This window comes from Schistocerca piceifrons, chromosome X (genome assembly GCF_021461385.2).
Source record: "Schistocerca piceifrons isolate TAMUIC-IGC-003096 chromosome X, iqSchPice1.1, whole genome shotgun sequence".
In the NCBI taxonomy this organism is placed as follows: Eukaryota; Metazoa; Arthropoda; class Insecta; order Orthoptera; family Acrididae; genus Schistocerca; species Schistocerca piceifrons.
This window is the reverse complement of record NC_060149.1, coordinates 380,139,197-380,164,447: the sequence shown is the minus strand read 5'-3', so window position 1 is coordinate 380,164,447 and position 25,251 is coordinate 380,139,197. Positions and strand designations below refer to the sequence as shown.

The 25,251-nt window shown below is 37.3% G+C and overlaps 1 protein-coding gene across 1 annotated transcript in view; it reads right to left on the bottom strand.

The window, feature by feature from the left end:
• Window positions 1-25,251, bottom strand: part of LOC124721472 (protein vav) — a 176,759-nt gene that overhangs the window by 64,673 nt on the left and 86,835 nt on the right. The window contains exons 7-11 of the mRNA XM_047246467.1: window positions 7,979-8,098; window positions 7,752-7,868; window positions 6,553-6,668; window positions 6,087-6,144; window positions 2,534-2,736 (exon numbers count right to left, since the gene is read on the bottom strand). Coding sequence (XP_047102423.1) covers window positions 2,534-2,736; window positions 6,087-6,144; window positions 6,553-6,668; window positions 7,752-7,868; window positions 7,979-8,098 — 614 coding nt within the window. The remainder of the gene's footprint in view (window positions 1-2,533; window positions 2,737-6,086; window positions 6,145-6,552; window positions 6,669-7,751; window positions 7,869-7,978; window positions 8,099-25,251) is intronic.

Below are 25,251 nucleotides of genomic sequence, written 5' to 3'. Positions count from 1 at the left end.
TTAAACACATTGTGGAAAGGTGTCAGTAAAGAACATTTTATTCTTGGCTTTCCATAAGGGCTAGTTGTCCATGATATTTTATAGGTTAAATGTTGACACAACCCATAGTTACGGAAATGGAAGCTGACTCAGAAAGAACCAAAGAAGTCCCAACTAGTTTAATGCAGCTGGTTGTGGCAAGTGCACAAGACGTCAAACACTAATGATTGCTTTGCTGTAACAGCCACACGCCTGCTTGGCATGTAGCTTACATCAAGAATATGATTAGTTGCCTCGCAAAGGTGTCAGCCAGTTTGCTATCCTCGTGTTTAAGCCAAGATCACTGCATAATGCACAATGTTCCACTGTAGCTCCTAACAATGGTTATAGATATTGTAAAAACCCAGATTTATAAAGAATATGCAGTTACCTCCATCTTTCACAATATGCTTATTTCCATTATCAGCAGGCAAGAAATGGAGGAACAGATGAGAAATATGTGGCAAACCTAATCTTGGTTTACCAGTCTTGATAGGCTGGAAACTAACATCTGAAACACACATTCCTATCACCACCTTTTAAACACAGTTTCAGAAAGCAATTGCTCGGCTAACAATTCTGCATTACTATAATCCATTAGACATACAACAAAGATGCAGTGTTCAGTGGTAAAAGATATGCTGCATGGTGAAGGTCATGTATAGTACTGAAGGTCTTTTTCTGCATTATTCAATCATTCACATTACTGGCAAATCTGTGCATTCTGCATCTACAAGTGATATATTGTAAACCCTATTTTTTTTGGCCCAAGTCCTCCTTCAAGGATAATTTAAAGCTTTCATCTGTCAAAATTCAGCATGTGGAATGCTTCCATGCTTTCAGGGCTGACAAGCAAGCAATGAAGAGTAAAAATAATATCACAGACATTGATAAATATACTCCCCAGACCAAAGTTGTCCTTACTTTAAACTGACCAGTTCCACATCAAAATGAACTATTGTGTGCATGGACAATGAAGCACAAGCAAATTACTACTTAAAAAAATATTCATTAAGTATAAAGCCAGACTAAACATAATATATGTGAAAGAAGAATGTGTCATGGAAAGTAATGAGGAAGAAGAGTTGAAAAATATTAATGAAACAAGAAAAGAAGAGAAAATAGGGATTTGAAGCAATTAATGGAAAAGAGTGTTGAACACTGAGTTATTAAAGTCAACAGTGGAGGCAGAGGGAAGATAACATGAGAACAGAAATATGGAGATAATGCTGAAACATAGCAATGTACAGGGTGTACATAAAGCCTGGGAACACTTTCAATTATTGCACAAGAACCAAATATTGTACAGATATCATACATACGTCATTTTGAAAAGAATCCCTGAAAGTTGTGTGGTTTTTTTTTTTCCATGTATACTGCCACAGCATAGTTTGGTAATTTGCCAATAGTCAGCATTAGTCGCAAACACGGAGCTGCCGCATCGATGGATCGGCCGTGCTACAAAACGGGACAGCTGTTTCATGAAATGGCCTCCTCAATCACCAGATCTCACTCCGTGTGACTTTTTTCTGTGGGAACACATTAAAGATCTGGTGTATGTACCACCTCTACCACGTGATATAGCAGAGCTCTGAGAGAGAATATGGGAAGCAACTGCCACAGTCAACAATGCCATGCTGGAACGGGTATGGTAAGAATTCGATTCCTGTATTGAAGTCTGCCAGGTCACTCACGGTTTCCATAAAAAAAAAAAAATAAATAAATAAAAACTTTTCACAGTTTTTCTTCAAAATGCAATATGTATGACATCTGTACAATGTTTAGTTCTTGTGTAATAAATAATTGAAAGAGTTCCTGGACTTTATGTACACCCTGTATATGGGAGGATGTTTAAAAAGAAAACAAGCCACAAGTGTTAACATGGCACAGTGGCTTTTAAAAAGCATGGAAGAGGAGCTGGCAGGCTGTGGGTTGGGGAGTTTACTACTTACACAATTAGAGGTGTGAAGTAAGTGTGCTGTCATGCTCTAAACCATGCTTTGTAATAAAATGCTATGTGTCAAAGCTACGAACTAAAACAATTACATTCAGCTTAGCACTATCTTAATTGATGGAAATGGAAAGTTTTCTTTCTTTTTTAGGATACTACTGCTGTAGCTCTGGCATGTACACCACAGTTCAGATGTAAACACACAATTCAGGAAAGATCTCAAGGCAGGGTACAATGCTCAGGTCAAAATAGGTAACCATTTGTAAAGCAGCACAACAGGCCATCCACATTTTCCGTATATAGCTGCAGCAAGTATAAAATAGGTTATCAATGTTAGTGAGATAGAAATGTATAAAAATATGAGGACTATAGCCAGAAAATGAAAATACATTTCCACTGCTGATACATCACAAAATGAATATGCTATAAATGGCCATTTAACTGCTTCATGAGTAAATAACCCTAAGTCTGAGATGTTTGATATAATACGCAGAAATATTCAAGTTATGGTTAGGGTAACAAAATGTTTCTATACAAATTTTTAAATATGAATTTTGTACTTACAATGCTTCCTCAATTGCTTTTATGCACTTCCTTTTAGCATCATCTGTGCGAGCGTACATAGTAAAGGCAGTATGTTCACCTTTTTTAACAAGAAACCACTGGTAATTCCACCTTGAATCTTTCCGTAGGATAGCACGGTTAATAGTGTTTTCAACTTTGTACTCACTTAAGTAAAGGTACTCCCTAAAAGCATAAAGGTCACCCTGAAACCAAGAAAATACTCTATCTAGAACATGCATCTTCAAACACTGAACTGAAAGACTGAATTATTTCCTGAGGAACCAACATACTACTTGGACTAATCCTGAGAGGTTTTAATATGTCTTCAAAGCTAATCATTCCAAGATATTAAACTCATATTATACTACAGTAAATTATACTAAGAAACACAAGAAATTTTGAGCAGTGTAACTAGAACTAGAATATGTTAAATAAATAATGACTGAATCATGATCATGAAATATGCATTATGCTTTTAAAAATTGGCTACATGGGAATAGAATTGTTGACTATATATACAATGAATATAAAAGGCAAACTGTAAACAATATCAACTAATAAAACTTTTCAACACTTTAGTTTTACATGGGTACATATGAAGTAAGTGTGGCATGAAGTTATCTCTGCATGTCAAAGAATAAGATGATACAACTCAACAGACTGTTTTCAAGGCGATGAATACTAAGAGGAAAAGAATGAGGTTAGAATAGAATACAGAGGGACCAAACTCCGGATGAAAATGACACTACCCCAAGATTATAAGCTGGAGAGAATAAGTAGATGTACATAAATATTTCAGGCATCTCACTCCTCACTTCAACTCTACTGCCAACATGTAAGTCATTAAATTAAACACACTGAAATATGTACATTTTTAACTTCTTGTGTCATAATGAATAATCCATCAAATTTCACATTCACAGTTGCACAAATCCTACTGCTCCAACTGATACTTCGTTACAACGTTATAATCTTCATGTCACTGTAGTTCATCAAATGACCCATATCTATACAATGTTCTGCCACAGCTAACTTCCCTGGCTGTAGTAAGCACATGTATCTTTTGTGTTGTACACATCTCTCACAAACGGAATCTATTGTCTGATATATAAATGACTTATCACAATTTCCACATTGAATCTGATACAAACCTGCCTTACAAAGAAATAAATCATCCTTCACACAACCGAGTAAGGCTGCAATCCTTGCAGGAGGCTGGGAGATTGTACCAGCGCAATGTAGCTGTACAGGTGGTTTAAGCTCTCAGTGGTCTTCCTAAGCCAGTTCAAGCAAATGTCAATGCGATTCCTTCAACATCACCACACCCAATCACCTGTCCTGTCCTCCTCTCATTAAACACATGTCTCTACCCAAATGTTTGTATGCAGGGCATCCCTACTAAGCATCATCAGGTGCATTTTCTCTGGTTGTTTATCAAATATTTGTAATTTCATTTTTGCAATATGTACATGACTCGGTGCCCCACTGCAGACTCCTAACTAAGGTACGAGCATATGGGATTGGTTCCCAAATATGTGAGTGGCTCGAAAACTTCTTAAGTAATAGAACCCAGTACGTTGTCCTCGATGGTGAGTGTTCATCGGAGGTGAGGGTATCATCTGGAGTGCCCCAGAGAAGTGTGGTAGGTCCGTTGTTGTTTTCTATCTACATAAATGATGTTTGGGATAGGGTGGATAGCAATGTGTGGCTGTTTGCTGATGATGCTGTGGTGTACGGGAAGGTGTCGTCATTGAGTGACTATAGGAGGATACAAGATGACTTGGACAGGATTTGTGATTGGTGTAAAGAATAGCAGCTGACTCTAAATATAGATAAATGTAAATTAATGCAGATGAACAGGAAAAAGAATCCCGTAATATTTGAATACTCCATTAGTAGTGTAGCACTTGACAAAGTCACGTTGATTAAATATTTGGGCGTAACATTGCAGAGAGATATGAAGTGGGACAAGCATGTAATGGCAGTTGTGGGGAAGGCGGATAGTCGTCTTTGGTTCATTGGTAGAATTTTGGGTAGATGTGGTTCATCTGTAAAGGAGACCACTTATAAAAGACTAATACAACCTATTCTTGAGTACTGCTTGAGCGTTTGGGATCCCTATCAGGTTGGACTGAGGGAGGACATAGAAGCAATTCAGAGGCAGGCTGCTAGATTTGTTACTGGTAGGTTTGATCATCACGCGTGTGTTTGGAAATGCTTCAGGAACTCGGGTAGGAGTCTCTAGAGGAAAGGAGGCGTTCTTTTCGTGAATCGCTAGTGAGGAAATTTAGAGAACCAGCATTTGAGGCTGACTGCAGTACAATTTTACTGCCGCCAACTTATATTTCACGGAAAGACCACAAAGATCAGATAAGAGAGATTAGGGCTAGTACAGAGGCATATAGGCAGTCATTTTTCCCTCGTTCTGTTTGGGAGTGGAACAGGGAGAGAAGATGCTAGTTGTGGTACGAGGTACCCTCCGCCACGCACCGTATGGTGGATTGCGGAGTATGTATGTAGATGTAGATGTTATTCCTGTTAGTCGTTTATTTCCATTCTGGCAGTCTGAATCTATGGATTTTGTTTGTAATTATAACAATGCTGATCATTCGCAAACCCAATCAACCACATAACCAGACAGTGATTGGCATTCATCCATTCAGCATTTCTCGGCTCAGCTTGTATAGCCCCGTCCTGTTTGGTCTGTGGAAAGTTTATTTCTAGATACAACAAGGATACTCCTGACAGAGACATCATGTATACTATACATGCATTCAAAAATCAACTTATGATTCATTCAGAAATCAACTTAAAATGTGTTCAAAAATGTTCAAAAACCAACAGGGATGCGTTTCAAAATCGTATGAATAATCAATAGACAAACATGTGCTGGATGCTGGGTACTTTGTGAAACAAGTTTTTTTTCCTCAAGGATATGAATTTGGCGCCCCCTTTTCCTGGTAGGATCTAGCTGCTTGCTGCGACTGTTTGCACAGCCAACAGACACATTCCTGTAGCCAGAAGCGGGAGAATCTACTACTCAAATGTGACTCAACTGCACATGTGCGTGGGCCCGCTCGTAACTGCTAAAACAAATCAAATGTAAACAGTTGTGACTTCACACTCATCAGAGGCAATTTGTTGTTATAAAGCATTGCATAGTCTTCCTAAAGCCTTTGACACATTTTGCTGTTGGCAGACGCTTGCATGAACACTGTGTGCTGTTGTTGTATATGGCACATTTCCTTTGCAATTTAAGTTATTTTCGGTTTTTTCTCTCATTTATGTTTTATTGATGAAGTATTATTCTGCAGTAGCAGGATACAGTAATATCCTTTGTTAGAGTATCGGTTTTTACCAGTCAAAATTACAAAAATTTAACAGAAAACTCAATGAAAAATTCCCAGAATTCTAAAAAATTCTTGGGTTTTTCCCAGTTTTCTCCCAGATGAAAAAGTTCGTGGGTTTTTCCTGAATCTCCTGGTTGTTCTGGGTCATATACACCCTGTTATAACATTCAAGCAATAAGGCTGAAGTTCTTATTAAAACTCACCCGTGTTGACTTAATTTGCTTGCACAGCAGTATTATTTTATCAAAGATGAAAACATATCTGAAACAAAAGAAGTTATGAATGATTTCAATTTAAGCACATAAAGAAACCACATTGAATTTCAGTATGTCAAATAATGAGAATTGCAAGTGCAATCTGTAAAAACTTTCTATGTTTATGCATTTCTTAAAAATTAATTTCTATTGGGAAATGAAGCTGAAACAATAAGGCTAAAATTTCTATGAAAAACTTTTGCATTTATTTGTGACAATGTGAAAATACTGACATTATAAGAGAATCCTTCTGTCCCAAAAATAGGCAGCAACAAAGTAAAACGGGGCATGCAGGAAGAATGTCTGCCAGATCATATATATGATCAGAACATCCAGTAAATATAGCCTTATCCTAAAAATTATGAAAAGAAGATATAAGAGAATAACTTTTGAAAAAAGCAGCAAATAAGCTTACCTGCATTTCACTTTCTGGTCATCATGAGCCTTAATTCGCATTTCCCCATCATACAACAAGCGACCATAATCTTTCAATGACTTATTTTCTGGCAAGTTCAAGTCTGATATACTATCCTGTAAAAATTTGTAAAAATGTTGCTATACAACAAGACTGAGCCATTATAATAATTAATATCACTGATCTACTAAAATTATATTAATGAAAAATAAACTTGAAGATAGTTACTGGGCGGGGAGGCCATGTGACCCTATACTGGCTATCAGTGTGACAGTCAAATGAAACATGAGCAAAACGTGCAGTATCAGTCCATACAATTGCAGACTGAGCATCATGTCTGATGTGTGAAGTACTTCATCTCTATGGAAGTGCAAACAATGTGCTTTGTCATGGCACAACATCAAGGGTACATCCTGGTGCCATTAGTATCTCGATTCAGGGAAAGCAGCTGCCACAAGAGACAAATGATGTGGGTAACAATGACTTCAGGATAGGGGCCACTGTTGACTATTGTGGATTGGAACAGTGGAAAGATGGGCCAGGACAATACTGACAGATGAGCTCCAGGAAAAGCATCTTTTTGTAGGGTATAGAAGCTAGTTCCTCTGTTTGGCACAGGGCACAGTAGTTAGCATTGGTTCTGTAGTTACTGCACCAGCTCTGTGTGTGTGTGTGTGTGTGTGTGTGTGTGTGTGTGTGTGTGTTGTGTGTAAGTTTTCTTGGTTAAAGTTCTTATTGTCTTGTAGATACACCAAATATTGAAATAAACTGAGCCATAGACAGTTGAGTGCATTGTGTAAAACTTTTCTCATTAAATATGTGGGAGGTATAGGAATGCAGAGTCTCACAGTAGTAACGTCCAATAAAATGTTCTTGGGCTTCCAGTTGTGTCAAGTGGCCATGAGTGTTTGACTCCTCAGCCATTGTCACGTGGGCACAAGATACTTTCAGTTCTACAGTGTGATAATAGCAATATGTTTTCTAACCTACAGAATTTCCAGAGATATTCACAATGTGATGAGTGTAACCAGTACAATATAGAATAGTCATCCGAATTTTCATCTTACTGTGCATATGAAAATTGTGTTATCATTTTCTATTAAATATTTGTCAACAGTTGTGAACTAATAATAAATAGAACCATACATATTAAATGAAATACACATTTTATATGGGAGTGTCATTAAAAGCAAACCTACCTGTATATCTTGGACGATATTCAAGGTATCACTGTCCCTTTTAACTTCATTTATATACTGAGCTACATCAACCATAGCTTCCTTTGCTCTTTCCAGTCCTCTGTAATCTTCATGATTCTGATTATACATAAAAATGTTTCAGCATGAAAAAAATCAAAAACGAATTTTCAGTACTAAAGGAAAAGAACATAACAAATAATCTATGTAATATTCCAAAAATGGCTTACAATTTGTGTTTCACTTATAAGTTTCTCCAGAAGTAAGGGATATTTCAAGATACGCTGCATTGGCACAGACAGTATATCTCGTAGTTTAAACTTCCCTTTGTTTGCTTCTTGCTCACATTTCTATAAAACCAGAAAAACATTAAAGAAATTTCAGTCATTGCATACCTTAAAGTACATACAAGCTAAGATACTAGGTATTAAGGACAACAAGTAATAGATGAACTATTACCATCCTGCCAGCCTGTGAACTAAGCTATGCAACCAAGCAGCATTTGCATTTAATCAGTTGACAACTGTGGGCCTACTCAGTCCAGTGGCCTGCGGGCACTCAAATATGAAGGGAGGCAAAATTGTGCTTCACAGAGGACAGCTCACGGGTGTCTGGGATTCCCTGATCTCAGAGAGGTGCACAGCTGAAGATATGAAAATGATATTCGTCTAATGAGACACTTTTCTTTGTCCCTTCACTACAAAGAGGTTTATGCAAGTTTGGTTCCAGTCGTATAGGTGTCACAGTGTACACAGGTCTTGCTAATTGTATGGAATCAGGCACGTTTATATATTAACAATTTTCATCTATGGTGTCCATTGAGACATCAACAACTTGCTTCCAGTCTAACAATCTTCTAGCAAACCAAGTGTACCCTCTAAACACAGCTTCTTCACTTTAGTATCATATACAAATTCCCACAATCTGTCATAATTAAACTTGAAAATTCTGGATCAGTATTAAAAACATCCTGGCTAGCAACCAGATTCCTTTTATTTAGTTTGTAGCACATGTGGAACAAAATGAAAACATTGCATGAAAAGTTCTGTCTTTCTGTGCACTACAGAAAATTTAACAAGCCACTAAAGTGTATTCAGCCAAGACAAAACACTTGTCTTTTCATCATTTTATACATTTTACCACTACATACTATTAAATATCTTTAACACACACATTATGCCATTACAATTATAATTAACAGATAAAGTCTTAGCAGCTTTACCTCAATGATGTGATAGAAATTCACTGCATCCACAATATTCTAAACTACACAGTTCTTTTATTCAACAAAGGTGGTGCAACCTACAACATACCTGATATTGAATCTGATCCAAACTTTCACACACACTATGTATTTAAAAAGATAAATTTATAAAATTTAATATGTCATGCTTAACCCTTGAACAGCTGCACCTGTGTAAAAAGTGCACCAACCACAAATACAATTGTTTTGCATGATTCCATTGTTGTTTCACTATTCCAAGTCTATACCTATTCCTTCACTATTGTTTCAGCTAACACAGTGAAAAATTGTGGTGTCACATGTCCAAGCGAGCAGCAGTAATATAAAACAAACATTGAGCTAGGTGAGAAAAAATTTACAATCTGTGCAAGAAAATGACCCAGATTACGAACTAGCACATGATCTCATGATGAGGTAGCTATCTATGAGTAATTAGTAATTGAATAAGTGGTTGGCTGGCATCTGATGCAACTGTGCTGCTTAATACTTTGAATGGATCATTATTGTGATGTAACACCTGTCCATAAAGATATACCAAAAGTTTATTTCATTATTGATTAACTCAACAGTGTTTTAACTCGTGTAAATTTATTTTACTGTCGTTTAATTAAACTAAGATAAACTGTGAGTGTGCTTATACATGTTTACCCTGGTAATATAAAGACAGCTACTCTTTACATGTGTACAAGGTACGACACATGCCTGCTCGTGTTATGAAAAATGACGCACCTGCTCGAGGCTTAATTTAATAACTCCTTGACAAGCTTTTCGTTTGTTTTTTTTGTAATGTATGACATGTCTAAGAGACTGTCTCTTCTACAAAATGATTATGTATCGTAATAAATATGATAATGCTGTCAGTGATAACTACTGCCTAAGATATGCAAATCATGACTTCTTGTAATAGTAAACCCCGTGGAGGCCCGGGAAAAGAATAGGCCTCCAGTATGTTCTGCCAGTCGTAAAAGGCAACGAAAAGAACAAACCACTAATAGGGCTAACCCCCCTTTTAGTGTGATTAGTTGGTTCAGGACAGAATTAATGGAGCCTCGGACAAGCGCTGTCATGGTCGGGGACGATGCTTGAACCCTATGCCCGTCCACAATGGTAACGACACGGCTAGCCACACGGAAAATGATTTAAATCCAAATAGAGGTGTTTTGCAGGACATGCTTCCTGCAACTACCCTAGAAGGAAAACAACGACAGAGGATGAGATGGTCTGATGAAGTTAACCGACACCTCATGTTCTGTTATTACCAAGCAACAAACTTAGGAACCAAGACAACTGGATACAGATCACAAGTATACACAAGATTTATTACCAGATACCCAGAATTAAAATTTTTAACAGAACAACGACTAGCTGATCAGATCCGTGTAATAATCAAAAATAACAGGATTCCCCAGTCAGAATTAGAAAACATCAAACAACAAGTACAACAAATACTGGAACAAAATAATGTGCAGTCAGAAGAAGAAGAAGAAGAAAATACAGTAATGGACTCAAACATCCCAGAGCAAACAAACCAAGAACAACACGCATCAATTAAACAATCAGAGGAAAACGAAATCTTACGACAGCCACCAGAACAAGCACAAATAGAACACGAAGTGACACATATGTTAGATACAGAAGAAAAATTTCAGCTGACATATATAGAATACAAAGACACAAATACAAGACATTAGACCATTCTTGCATAGGCCACCAAATAACCCACAAGTCGAAACAACAATAACAACTGTCAACACAATCATACACAACAAAATAAATGAAAATACAACTATGGAAGAGTTACAACTACTGGTTTATATAGGAGCACTCACTACACTAAATATACGCACCAGGCAGAGATCAGAACCAACGAACACACCGAAGAAGCCCACAAAACCAGCATGGCAACACAGGTTACAGATCAGAATAGAAAAACTTAGAAAAAGACATCGGACAGCTAACACAATTTATAAGAAATGAAATATCAGACAAAAAACGAAAAAGTTTAGGTAAAATCTCACAACAAGAAGCGATAGAGCAATTACATGAAAAGAAGCAAAAATTACAAGCATTGGCCAAATGACTTAGAAGATACAAAAAAAGTGAAAATAGAAGGAAACAAAACCAAACATTCAACACAAACCAAAAGAGATTTTACCAGACAGTAGATAACAAACACATTAAAATAGACAATCCACCAAACATAGCAGACATGGAACACTTCTGGAGCAACATATGGTCAAACCTGGTACAACATAACAGACATGCACAGTGGATACAAGCAGAAACAGACACATACACGATGATACCACAAATGCCTGAAGTGGTAATTTTGCAACACGAAGTCACCCGAGCAATTAACTCTACGCACAATTGGAAAGCCCCTGGAAAAGATAAAATAGCAAATTTCTGGCTAAAGAAGTTCACCTCAACACATTCACATCTAACTAAATTATTTAACAGTTACATTGCAGACCCATACACATTCCCTGATACACTTACACATGGAATAACTTATCTGAAACCTAAAGACCAAGCAGACACACCAAACCTAGCTAAATATCGCCCCATAACATGCCTACCAACAATATACAAAATATTAACTTCAGTCATTACACAGAAATTAATGACACATACAACACAGAACAAAATTATAAATGAAGAACAAAACGTCTGTTGCAAAGGAGCACGAGGATGTAAAGAGCAACTGATAGTAGATGCAGAAGCTAAAAGTAAACAAACGTCGCTACACTGCGCATACATTGATTACCGAAAAGCTTTTGATAGTGTATCCCATTCATGGTTACTACAAATATTGGAAATATACAAAGTAGATCCTAAATTGATACAGTTCCTAAACATAGTAATGAAAAATTGGAAAACCACACTTAATATCCAAACAAATTCAAATAATATCACATCACAGCCAATACAGATTAAGCACGGAATATACCAAGGAGACTCATTAAGTCCTTTCTGGTTCTGCCACTATCCAACATGCTAAATAATACAAATTATGGATATAATGTTACTGGAACATACCAACACAAAATCACACATTTGCTATACATGGATGATCTAAAACTACTGGCAGCAACAAATAAACAACTCAACCAAGTACTAAAGATAACAGAAGTATTCAGCAATGATATAAATACAGCTCTTGGAACAGACAAATGTAAGAAAAGTAGCATAGTCAAGGGGAAACACACTAAACAGGAAGATTACATTTTGGATAACCACAGCGACTGCATGGAAGCGGTGGAAAAAACAGATGCCTATAAATATCTAGGATACAGACAAAAAATAGGAATAGATAATACAAATATTAAAGAAGAACTAAAAGAAAAATACAGACAAAGACTAACAAAAATACTGAAAACAGAATTGACAGCAAGAAACAAGACAAAAGCTATAAATACTCATGCTATACCAATATTGACCTACACATTTGGAGTAGTGAAATGGAGTAACACAGACCTAGAAGCACTCAATACACTTACACGATCACACTGCCACAAATATAGAATACATCACATACATTCAGCAACAGAAAGATTCACATTAAGCAGAAAGGAAGGGGGAAGGGGATTTGTCGACATAAGAAACCTACATTATGGACAGGTAGACAATTTAAGAAAATTCTTTCTAGAACGAGCAGGAACTAGCAAAATACACAAAGCAATCACTCATATAAATACGTCGGCTACACCTCTGCAATTTCATAACCACTTCTACAACCGTTTAGATCACGTAACATCAACAGATGCGAAGAAAGTAAATTGGAAAAAAAAAAAACACTACATGGCAAGCACCCTTATCATCTAACACAGCCACACATCGATCAAGACGCATCCGACACATGGCTAACAAAAGGCAATATATACAGTGAGACGGAAGGATTTATGATTGCAATACAGGATCAAACAATAAACACCAGATATTACAGCAAGCATATTATTAAAGATCCCAATACCACAACAGATAAATGCAGACTTTGCAAACAACAAATAGAAACAGTAGATCACATAACAAGCGGATGTACAATACTAGCAAATACAGAATACCCCAGAAGACATGACAATGTAGCAAAAATAATACATCAACAACTTGCCATACAACATAAACTAATAAAACAACATGTTCCCATATACAAGTATGCACCACAAAATGTACTGGAGAATGATGAATACAAATTATACTGGAACAGAACCATTATAACAGATAAAACAACACCACATTACAAACCTGACATCATACTCACCAATAAAAAGAAGAAATCAACACAACTAATCGAAATATCCACACCAAATACAACAAATATACAGAAGAAAACAGGAGAAAAAATTGAAAAATACATCCAACTGGCTGAGGAACTCAAGGACATGTGGCATCAGGATAAAGTTGACATTATACCAATTATACTATCAACTACAAGAGTCATACCACACAATATACACCAGTACATCAACGCAATACAGCTACATCCAAACTTATATACACAACTACAGATATCTGTAATTATTGATACATGTTCAATTACCCGAAAGTTCCTAAATGCAATGTAAAATATACCGTACAGTTAAAAGGAAGTTACACATGATCAAGGTCCGCGTCACTTTCCATTTTTAACCAGACCTAAGGTCTGAGAAAGGTAAGATGATGATGATGATGATGATGATAACAATAATAATAATAACAATAATAATAATAATAATAATAATAATAATAATAATATTTTGAAAAATTACATGGCATCATCAGAGTCCATTCTCTGCTCTTTCTTACACAATTCTGTGCTGACTTATATCTCTACTTCTTTTAACTTCATTTGTCAGTACGTCTGAAAGCTGTGCCCGTACTACATTTCAGCACACATTCCATATGCGTGATTGGAACCACACAAATTTTGCATTTGATGTGTGGGAGTAACTGCATCATGTGTGACAATTAACTAAAAAAAAAGTCTTGTGGAGTGGCCTAACAGATTCTCCGATATGCTTTCCTGTACTTTCACTTATAAATGATCACTCCACAAATTTCTTTTTTCTACCACAAATATAAAGTGTGACATAGGCCCATCAAGTAAAAAGAGTATTTAGTTGGAATTAACAGTACACTCCCAACTCAAAAACAAGGGAACTACAGCATTATATACTTAACAATCATGCATTTATGTGTTCTGCTGACAGATGCTTCACAGGGGCCATTCCATGCCAACAGATCTAATTTTGGAAACAGTTCCCATGCAACCATCACAGATTTTGATGAAATTTTGTGAAAAAGTTCACACACGTTCTCAATCACCTTTGGTAAAGTTTAACTTCCACGAACATATACATGGTGTGTGTAAAAAGTTTGGTGAATGGTGTCATATCTGAACGGCAACTTGGTGCATATGTGCATGCATGCGCATGGGTCTTCAGAGACTTGAGGAGAATCGATACATGGCATGCACTGCAGGTCACTGGTTGTGTAAATATACTGTGACCAGTTTGACGTAGTCAGTGTGAGAGGAAGTGTCACAGTGCAATGAAGCAACGTGTAAACATCAAGTTCTGCTACAAATTGGGGAAGACTGCAATGGAGATAGATGGAATGTTGGTGCAGGCGTACGGAAGGGAAGCCGTGAGCAGAAAATGTGTTTACGAATGGTTTAACCACGTCTGTGAAGGGAAGGAAACAACTGAGGATGAGTCACATTCAAGTCAGGCATCGACAAGCAGAAGCCCAAAAAAGATCGAGAAAGTGTGACAATTGCTGGCACAAGATTGGCGACAAATGATTGATTGCGGAGGAATTGGACATTAGCAAGGATACAGTGCACACCGTCGTCCGCGATCATTTGGTTAAGCGGAAGATCTGCTCTTGATTTGTACTGCACAAGCTCACAGACAAGCAAAAAGCAAAACAGATGAAAACTGCTGGTGATTTCATTTCCATGTGCGGCCAGGATCCATTGCTTCTGAACACCATTATCACGGGAGATGAGACCTGATGCTACCAGTTCGATATGGAATCAAAACGGCAATTGATGTCATGGTGTTCACTGTCTTCTCCTCTACAAAAAAAAAGCAGTCTGCAAAAATCCAAGGTGAAAACACTATTGATCGCCTTCTTCGACAACAGCAGCATCATCCACAAGGAATTTGTTCCTGCAGGTCAAACTAATAATGCTGCATTTTACCAGTCCATTCTGAACCAATTGCTACAGCATATCTGGCGGGTTCAACCAGAGTTTCGCAGGACTGGAAAATGGATGCTGCTCCATGGTAATGCCCTGCACACTGTGTGATCCGTGTGCACCAATTCCTGGCCAAGAAGATGGTAACTGTTCTTGAACACCCTCCGTAATCCTCTGATCTGACACTTGCGGACTTCTTCCTCTTTCCTTACTTGGAGGCAGCCATGAAAGGTGATCGTTGTGAGGACGTGAATGCCATCAAAGATCGTGTGACAGCCATTCTGTGGTTGATCCCACAGAAGGCCTTTGCTGATAGTTTCCAGAAGCTCTATGAATGTTGTAAAAAGTGTGTTGTAGCTGGTGGTGACTATTTTGAAGGGCAATAAAGAACATTTGTTTGTATCTTTTCTTTTGTTTATTGTCTGATAGTATTCAGCGAGGTTTTTAGACACACTATGTAATACCTGCAGCACTATAATTATTTGTTTGACACCATAGTACAGTTTCCAACAGTGCACCACTGAGCTTTCGGAAACTTTGAGACATAATATTTATGGAAATATTTTCTTGGAAAAAAAAAATAATAATAAAACTATGCCCTCTTGAACAAATTTTTGTATTCTCTTAAGTGGAATAATAAAAAAAGCTTTCATGAGCAATTTGCATAGACAAATAGAAGCAAAGTCAGCCAAACTAATAGCATCTTAAAAAATGTGACATTTAGCTTTTCATATCTTCTGAAGTAATCGTGGGATAAACCTGAAACTTTGCAAGTAATAACTTACCAACACAAGGTTTTACAATATAAGATTTGATTCTCCTATTGCTCCCCAATAATTTACAAAATGAGAGTGAAGTTGACAATTTTTACAAAAGCTTTACAAGTGAGTATTTATGGCCCACTTTTGCAAAAAAGTATTTTCTGCAAACTCTTTTACACCATTTTCATTAAAAAAGACCAAGTTCTAAACCACCTAAAACCAAATTTTGTTTTGGAATGCAAGCATACAAGGCCCTCAAAAACAATGACAAGGTGGAGGTGCAATGAAAATACTATTCATCTGTCACTCAAGTATATATTTTTATTGTGGTTTAAAATTGTTTAGCAGTGCATGGGAAGGTAATGTGGGCTTGAGAGAGGAAAAACTCGAAAAACTGCGAAAAATTAGTACTTTATTTTTTAAATATCTTAAGTGTGTAGCTCTACAAAATTCTTTTAATAAAAAATGAAAGGGCATAAATAATCAGTAAAAAGGATAGTATCTTATTTTTTGTGTCTCTAATAATCTAAGACTTTCACATTTTAGAAATGTAATTTTTTGGGTTACATCCTGTCAAGTGTTTTAGCCAAACAATCTGTCCTATGTGTGGTATTCCATGATAAACACATTCACAATCAATATTGCAGGGTATTTAATTCTCTATAACGAAGTGCACCTTGTGATTTTTAGGTGAAATTGAGTCCGTTAAACAGCTATGGGTTTGAAAGTAACACTTTTATATAAATATAGTATCTCTAACTTTTTAATCAATTACTTTCACGCAGAATACATTTTATAGAAAATATCTATGTCAACACATACTTTAATTATTGGGCATATTTGTTTGTTTCATTCTTGTGAGGCCTTGTTCAAACGATCTGCATTTTATTGTTGTTTTTGCTGCACAGGAAGCGAGTAGTCTGGCTCAGTGTAGCTCTTATGTGATTCATAAGATCATGCAAGGTTTATAATCTGATCTATATTTGAAATAATACAAGTTTTGATTATTTTTTGCATAACTACATAAGTATATTTTTGTCATGTTTTATTCTGGTTTTATAAAATATGCATAATTTCATTCAGTTGCAGTTTTGTTGCAATTTGAGCCAATGATGTTTTAAACATAATACTTTTGTGATTGAACAGGAATGGACACAGAAGGGAACACCTTGCCTTCCTGCTCAACTGGGCAAAGAGCTGGATCATCAATGTGTTATGTAATTTTCTATGCAAAACAAAAACAAAGCTGCTTTGAAAATTTTTACTGACCTGTATGTGAACACGACTTACTAGTCCAACACTCTGAAGAAAAGCTGGACAATATTTCCAAGTTTGTCTCCACCATGAAGCTCTGCTTCTGACTCAATAAGATAGGGAAAAAAATGCTCTAGGTATCAGGACAGTTGAGACTGAAACAACAGATAAAGCTTGTGATCTGAAGAAGGAGGGGGTGGAGGAGAAGCAGCAGCAGCTTGTTCGTAACATAAAGCCATGTCAAAAAATTTGTCCACCTTGCAAGACTGTATAAAATGAGTATCTGGAGGCTCATCATTACATTCAGATAGGGACTTCACACCAAATGAATAGTTAAACACTAGCTTACCATCAATTGGTGTTTCATACCTGAAACGAACAGTAAGTACCAGAGCTATGCATCAGTATGCGATGTGGAAAATTCAAAAGGTACAGTGTGTGTCTGGAAATCAAACTGCAAATGCTACAGGTGTAAATCAGCAGACTGAACAAGCCAGTAAAAGTAAGCAATGTGGAAAAATAGTGCTGACTATGAACATATGTTGACTGAATGCAGGGCAAGATGCAGTAATTCAGTCATAAAGAACAGAAACAAATTTTAACTTTGGCACCTGTAAGCTGGACAATCAGATAAACAGCAAAACATTTTTTAGTATCAGAAAGAATGATGGAATGTGCTCAAAAGCTTAAGGCACAGAAGGGCATTCTAGTTGTTGTTGTTGTGGTCTTCAGTCCTGAGACTGGTTTGATGCAGCTCTCCATGCTACTCTATCCTGTGCAAGCTTTTTCATCTCCCAGTACCTACTGCAACCTACATCCTTCTGAATCTGCTTAGTGTATTCATCTCTTGGTCTCCCTCTACGATTTTTACCCTCCACGCTGCCCTCCAAATTCTAGTATTTCCAGAAAATTGACAAAGAAAACAATTACCAGCATAAGTCACAAGTGACAGTAAATTTTTTTGAAGATGATGAATTTAGTAGAGCATGCCCTGGAAAAACAGTATGCCAGTTAGACTTCCAGACACAAAGACATGCATGCATAAAGGACTGTTGCTCTGTAATTTGTGGGAAATGTATGTTTGTTAAAGGAAGTGGCCGGAAGTGAAGTTACAATAATGTTGTAAATTCGGATCAAAATGGTATGTAACAGCTGGATCAGCTGAAATGTATGCTGTTTGTGTTTCTATAGTTAAGCTGAATTTTAAGCTTACACGTTGCACAGAAGATGTTAGTGAAATTATAAGGAGCTTCTCAGCAGGGCAGTCTGTAGTCTGGAATCTAAGGAAGGCATACCGCATCACTGTTAAAAGTGTCCAGTACCAGAAGCTGTCGCATCAGCAGTTGCCAGCTACTGCATACATCATGATCCACAGAAAATTAAAATAACAGTCACAGTCCCTTCTTGAACAAACTATCTCAATGATATTGTTGTCATGGATTGTACACCTGTTGAACAGTTGGCATATTTAGAGTATTTATTTAAAGTGCTCACTGAAGCTGACTTAAATTGGAACAAGAAAACGTTCTCCTTCTTCCAAGACGAACTTGAATATTTAGGACATGTTATAAACACAAAGTATATTCATCCTGCAAATTCGCACTTGTCTGCAATTAAAGACCTGTTCCATAACATTAAGGATCTCTAAGCTGTCATGGGGAAGCTTCTGTATTATATTAAATCCATTGTAAATGCTGTACAAATTGCTGCTCTGCTAAACTGGTCACGCTGGAAAGGTATTCCCTTTATGAGGTCCCACGAATGTCAGGACATATTTCAGCAATTAAAGGAGGCATTATTAAGTCACTGTAATTTGATTCATTTTGATCCAGCTAAGGCTGTTGTGTTGGCTGTGGATGTGTCTTCTTACAGGACTGGAGCTGTGTTTTCTCACAGAACTGTTTCTTCTGACAGGCCCATTGCTTTTGCCTAAAAATCTCTCAACAAAGCGTAGTGTAATTACAGTCCACTTGAAAAAGACGTGCTCACCATTATCTACAATGTTACCCAAGTTCCAAGCATTTGTTCAGTCAAAAGTTATGTTTGATTATTGATCATTGGCCTTTAAGGGCTTTGTTCAATCCATCCAAGCCTGCCCCACCACGGACAGTACAAAAATTGCAACACTGGGTTCTATTATTGTCTAATTATCAATACAAGTTTTTGTAAGGACCTCACTGCATAACATTTAAATGCTGACTTGTCTCAGTTACCAGCCAGTATCAACACAGCATTTGCTTGGTTCTGAGGTATCATGTTATCAAATTGACACTCAAGATTTTGAAAGCCTTCAAAATTTTCCTTTTTTTTTTTTTTTTTTTTTTTTTGGGAAAATTGCTGGAGAAACTGCTTCTGATCCAGCTCTTTGTGTAGTTTTGCAATACACATGCTGTCGGTGACCGAGTAGTTTGAAAGAAATTTTCCCACAAACTTGCATGTTACTACTTCTTACATTGTCACACTCTATCCATGGGGTGAGGTGCTCTGTAGCGGCACAGAGAAAATGATGATGCATGGGTTGTTATTCCTAATTCTTTCCAGTGGGGAGCTGTGTCTTTGTTGTACCACGGTCACTTGGGCATAGTTTGCACAAGCGAATAATAATCAAATTGCGTGCATATGGAGTATCGTCTCAGTTGAGTCATTGGATTCGTGATTTCCTCTCAGAGAGGTGACAGTTCGTAGTGATAGACAGTAAATCATCGAGTAGAACAGAAGTGATATCTGGTGTTCCGCAAGGTAGTGTCATAGGCCCTCTGCCGTTCATGATTTACATAAATGATCTAGGTGATACTCTGAGCAGCCCCCTCAGATTGTTTGCAGATGATGCTGTAATGTACTGTCTAGTAAAATCATCAGACGATCAATTCCAATTACAAAATGATCTAGAGAGTATTTCCGTATGGTGCGAAAAGTGGCAATTGGCACTAAGCAAAGAAAAGTGCGAGGTCATCCACATGGGTACTAAAAGAAATCGGATAAATTTTGGGTATACGATAAATCGCAAAAATCTAAGGGCTGTCAATTCAGCTAAATACTTAGGAATTACAATTACGAGCAACTTCAATTGGAAAGACCACATAGATAGTGTTTTGGGAAAGGTAAAACAAAGACTGCTCTTTGTTGGCAGAACACTTAGAAGATGCGACAAACCCACTAAAGAGACAGCCTACATTACACTTGTCCGTCCTCTGCTGGAATATTGCTGCGTGGTGTGGGATCCTTACCTGGTGGGATTGACGGAGGACATTGAAAAAGTGCAAAGAAGGGCAGCTTGTTTCGTGTTATTGCGCAATGGGAGTGAGAGTGTCACTGATATGATACGTTGAGTTGGGGTGGCAGTCACTGAAACAAAGCCGGTTTTCTTTGCGGCGAGATCTATTTACGAAATTTCAATCACCAACTTTCTCTTCCGAATGCGAAAATATTTTGTTGACACCCACCTACGTAGGGAGAAATGACCGTCATAATAAAATAAGAGAAATCAGAGCTCGAACGGAAAGACGTAGTATGAAAATGGTTCGATGAACCCTCTGCCAGGCACTTAAGTGTGAATTGCAGAGTAACCATGTAGATGTAGAAGCAACACATTAAACATCATTCTACTTGGCATGGCATGGATGCCCAAAATCTGCAAACAATATCTTATTACAATATTTGTGTGGAGCATCAGTCCACTCTGCTGCAAAGCTATTTCCCTCCGGACGGTGGCAACACATACACACAGATTCCACATGTCTGTTCTGGAACACACCATGGTTTTAGTGACATTGGGAGCACGATGTCATCACACAAGATTGAGACGTTCGTCTTACACCCTTGAAGGTTCCTCTGGGCTGCACTGGCGTCACGAGAATCAGCTGTGGCGCTCTTATGTCAGTGGTTCTGCTGCAGAATTTCTGCCCACAGACACATCATGCTGCTGGGGTATACCACAGACAGCTGTCATAATGCCCCTGGAGTTCCACCTGCTGTCCTCTTGACCACAGCACCTGCCTCTACCCCCCTCGGTCCTAAAGTGTCACATGACCCAGCAATACAAGTCGATGGTGCAGAGGTTTGGGAGCAGGGGGAATGTGGTATTGCCCGAAGAGTGAGGTCCCAAGTAAAAGCTAGTACCTCATGATGGAACCACAAGCTAAGGATAGTCACTGCCAGATGCAGCCATGAATGAGACACATCGACCAAGACACATTCCCAAGAGGTACCGTAGGCCGCCGCTGCTGAAAGCCTACTTACGTCAGAATGCAGTGTCTCTTGCCCTGCTCTGTGATAGCTGACTTTCATAGCAGCTCTCCGTAGCTCTAATCCAGGCAGTGAGATAGTATTGTTAGTCAGAACTGTGTACCAAAGTTATAGTTGACTGAATGTGATATGTGACCGTCATTCTGTATTGTTCAAAGTTATAAACAGTTATTGAGTTCTGTAATAGTACCATAAATATAAAGGGTGATTATAATTAATGTTAAACTTTCAAAACGCTGTAGAAATAACACCACTGTTCAGAATGATGTCAAATTGCAATGGAATATTACTGGAGAATGGGGAAAATGTATGGCAGAATAAAAAAATAGTGTGAAAATTGATTAATAGATAGCACTGTATGTGTCACACTACGTAAATGAAAACACCTGTCATGTGCACGACCCATTGAAGTTGGTATAAACACGCCGAGTACACAGCTTTTCCTCCTTTTGTGTCTGCAACGTTCGCCATGACTGTCACAATGCAGGATTGCGCCCTGCTTGTAAAGCTGTATTAGAAGACTGATGACCACGCACACATCACTCCGCAGAAGTTCCAGACACTGAATGGTTTGAAAAAAGGTTTGGTCCAATGACTGCCATGGGTCTGGAGAAAATGATTCAGAAACTTGAAAAGATGGGTTCTTTTGGTGTGCAACCTGGTACAGGGAGGAAATGAATTGACTTGGTGTCAGTGGAAGCAGTGGCCACAGCAATGCAGGAGGAGAAGAGTGGTGGTGTGCAAATGTGTAGTGCACGGAGAATTGCCCGAACATTGGCCCTACACGTGGCCACGCGCATAAAATAATATAAAACATCCTTCGATGTTATCTATTCAAAATTACCTATGTGCACTAGTTGCTTCCTGTTGGCCTGCCAGCAAGAGAGACCTTTGCTTTAGAATTTCTTGCTCACATGGAAGTGGACAATGATTTGCTGTGGAAGATTTTGTGGACAGATGAAGCCCACTTCCACCTGACATGATATGTCAATTCACAGAATTGTCGAATAGGGGCAACGGAAAATCCACAAGCAAGTCAACCAGTACCACTTCATCCTGAAAAGGTCAGTGTGGTGCAGGTTTACAGCATCATTTATCATAGGGCCATATTTTTTCTAAGAGACAGGTGCTTCTGGTCCTGTTAACTGTACCACCACTGGTAAGCACTATGAGTGTCTTTTGCGCAAATATGTCATTCCAGCTCTCCAACAGTGTGGATGGGATCATTTTTATGCAAGTTGGTTCACCTCCACACATTGCAAATCCAGTTAAGCAGCTGCTGAAGTGCCATTTCGGAAATGCTAGAATTATCAGCCGCCATTTCCGTACAGCCTTGCCGTCCCGATCACCTGATCTTAATCCATGTGACTTCTGGCTGTGGGGCTATCTGAAAGATGTGTTCAGTGTGTCGATTACAAACTTAGCTGCACTGGAGGCATGCATTATGCAACATATTCTGAACATGACCCCGGAAACACTTTGAACAGTTGTGGAACATGCTCTTCCTCGATTTCAACTTGTTGCACAAAACAGTGGACAGCATACAGAACATGTTTTGCACCAGTCACACGGAAATTAATAATCTGATTTTATTTTGATTCATGCTTTTTTGTGGTTTCTGGTCTGATGACAGTTAAAAATCAATTTTTCCAATCCAATGTGGTATGACCTTGCTGTGGTGGATCGGCTTACGTAACTAACAGTATCATAATTGTACACCAATGCACACTGAGTAGTACAGTTTGTTTAACGTCAAACATACACCTTAGGCATTGTTGTATGATTCATTTGGCATTTGTAGTTGACCACTATTAAATTATGATGCTACATTTTGTAACCATTTATTTTTCTTCTGCTAAATTTTTCCTCCCTTCTCCGATAATATTCTGTTACAATGTTGCGTCATTCTGACCAGTTATGTTATTTCTACAGTGGTTTGAAAGTTTAACTTTAATTATGATCACCCTGTAAAATTGTCATTCATGTGGACATGGATTCTATCCAAGTATTCAATATTAAGGAGTTGTACTAAAGTGAACTACCATTCTTTATTTGTGTTTTAAGTCCCTCTTGGCCTCCTCCAGAAGTAAAACCATAAAACTGTCATCTAGGATTGCTATGACATATATCAAATTTGTCATTCTATTATTTCACTTTAAAATAGAGAATAATAAGTGAGGACATTATTCTGAAGATAAATATATGTTGAAACACCATAATCTGCCATTATCAGAGCTGCTGAGATCATATGAAAGTCATATAAATTTATGAAATTATAAAATTTTATTTAAGTAGTCCAGGAGCATAATTTATTATTCAACACTTCAATATTTACAATTTGATTATGGAAATGTAGTTGGATTTGCAAAACCCAGTTTTATTTAATGTAAAATAACATAACATTAATATGTAAATAAAGATGCATACGTTTCCCATTCTGGAACATTACTGCCTAAAATTGTAATAATTTAAATCTATTATCAATTTTTTGGTTCTTTAATTTTTCTGTAACAGAAAACATACATTTTTATTCAAATTTATATTTCACTTAAAACGAGATGTAAACTAAAATAACTGAAATGACGCAAGACGTTTCTGGAATGTTCTGATGTGTAATAAGAAAGTATATACAGTTGTCAAAAAAAGGTGCACTATACACAGTCTTTGTACACACTTCTTTGCAAGCAGTTCTTTTTATCTTTGTAATGAGCTGACATTATTGTTCACAAAAGTTTTTAAATTTTTAAGTAATCCCTCAATATTCATGGTTTCAAAACTTTAAAATTTCAGTACATGCATTTGCCAGTTAAGGTGCAACACGCGACTTAATTTGTTCTGATTTATGAGAAAACTTTAATCAAAGCATAAAGAACAATAAATCATGATTAAATGAGAACAAAGTTAAAACAGCCCAGCACCTCTGAACAACAAGGCCATTCTACAGATATCAACAATTGGAAGATGACTATAACAATTGATTTTATATTCTGTATTGAGCACCTTCTTTCCAAATTAAAATATCAGGCCCCATACTAGCAATTATTTTTAAATGTGAAGGGAGTGTTTCAAGCTCCATCAGTGAAATCATATAAACTGCAGTATAATTCTCCTTGTGACATTCAATAGCAAACTGATGAAACCTCTAAAAAGTTCAAGTAGCTTAAGAGTAAAAATAAGTTTACGATCCTAAGAGAGACCTCTTCTAGCTTTGGTATAGGACAGTTAATAAAATGTATTATCAGGCTCGGGACCTTGTGGAAAAAAAACTTTATCAGGACTGGTTTGCTGTTTAATGAAACTCTTTGTTGGTCTTGAGATTCATCAGGCTCGGGACCTTGTGGAAAAAAAACTTTATCAGGACTGGTTTGCTGTTTAATGAAACTCTTTGTTGGTCTTGAGATTCATCAGTATGTTTGTTTCACATTAGTCATGAACTACGCAAACACAGAATATTATTTATTTATTTATTTATTTATTGTCCTGTGCGACGAAATTAAGGAGAAGTCTCCATGGTCATGGAACGAGTCAATACATGAAATTATAACACGATAGTAGAAACAGATAAAATGAAATATAAAAAAGCATATTCAGGTGACAAGTCGTAAGTTTAAATAAAGAAAATCAACAATGTAACACTGGAATTTGCTTAATTTTTTAGCTCTTCCAGGAGCTCCTCGACAGAGTAGAAGGAGTGAGCCATGAGGAAACTCTTCAGTTTAGACTTAAAAGAGTTTGGGCTACTGCTAATATTTTTAAGTTCTTGTGGTAGCTTATTGAAAATGGATGCAGCAGAATACTGTACTCTTTTCTGCGCAAGAG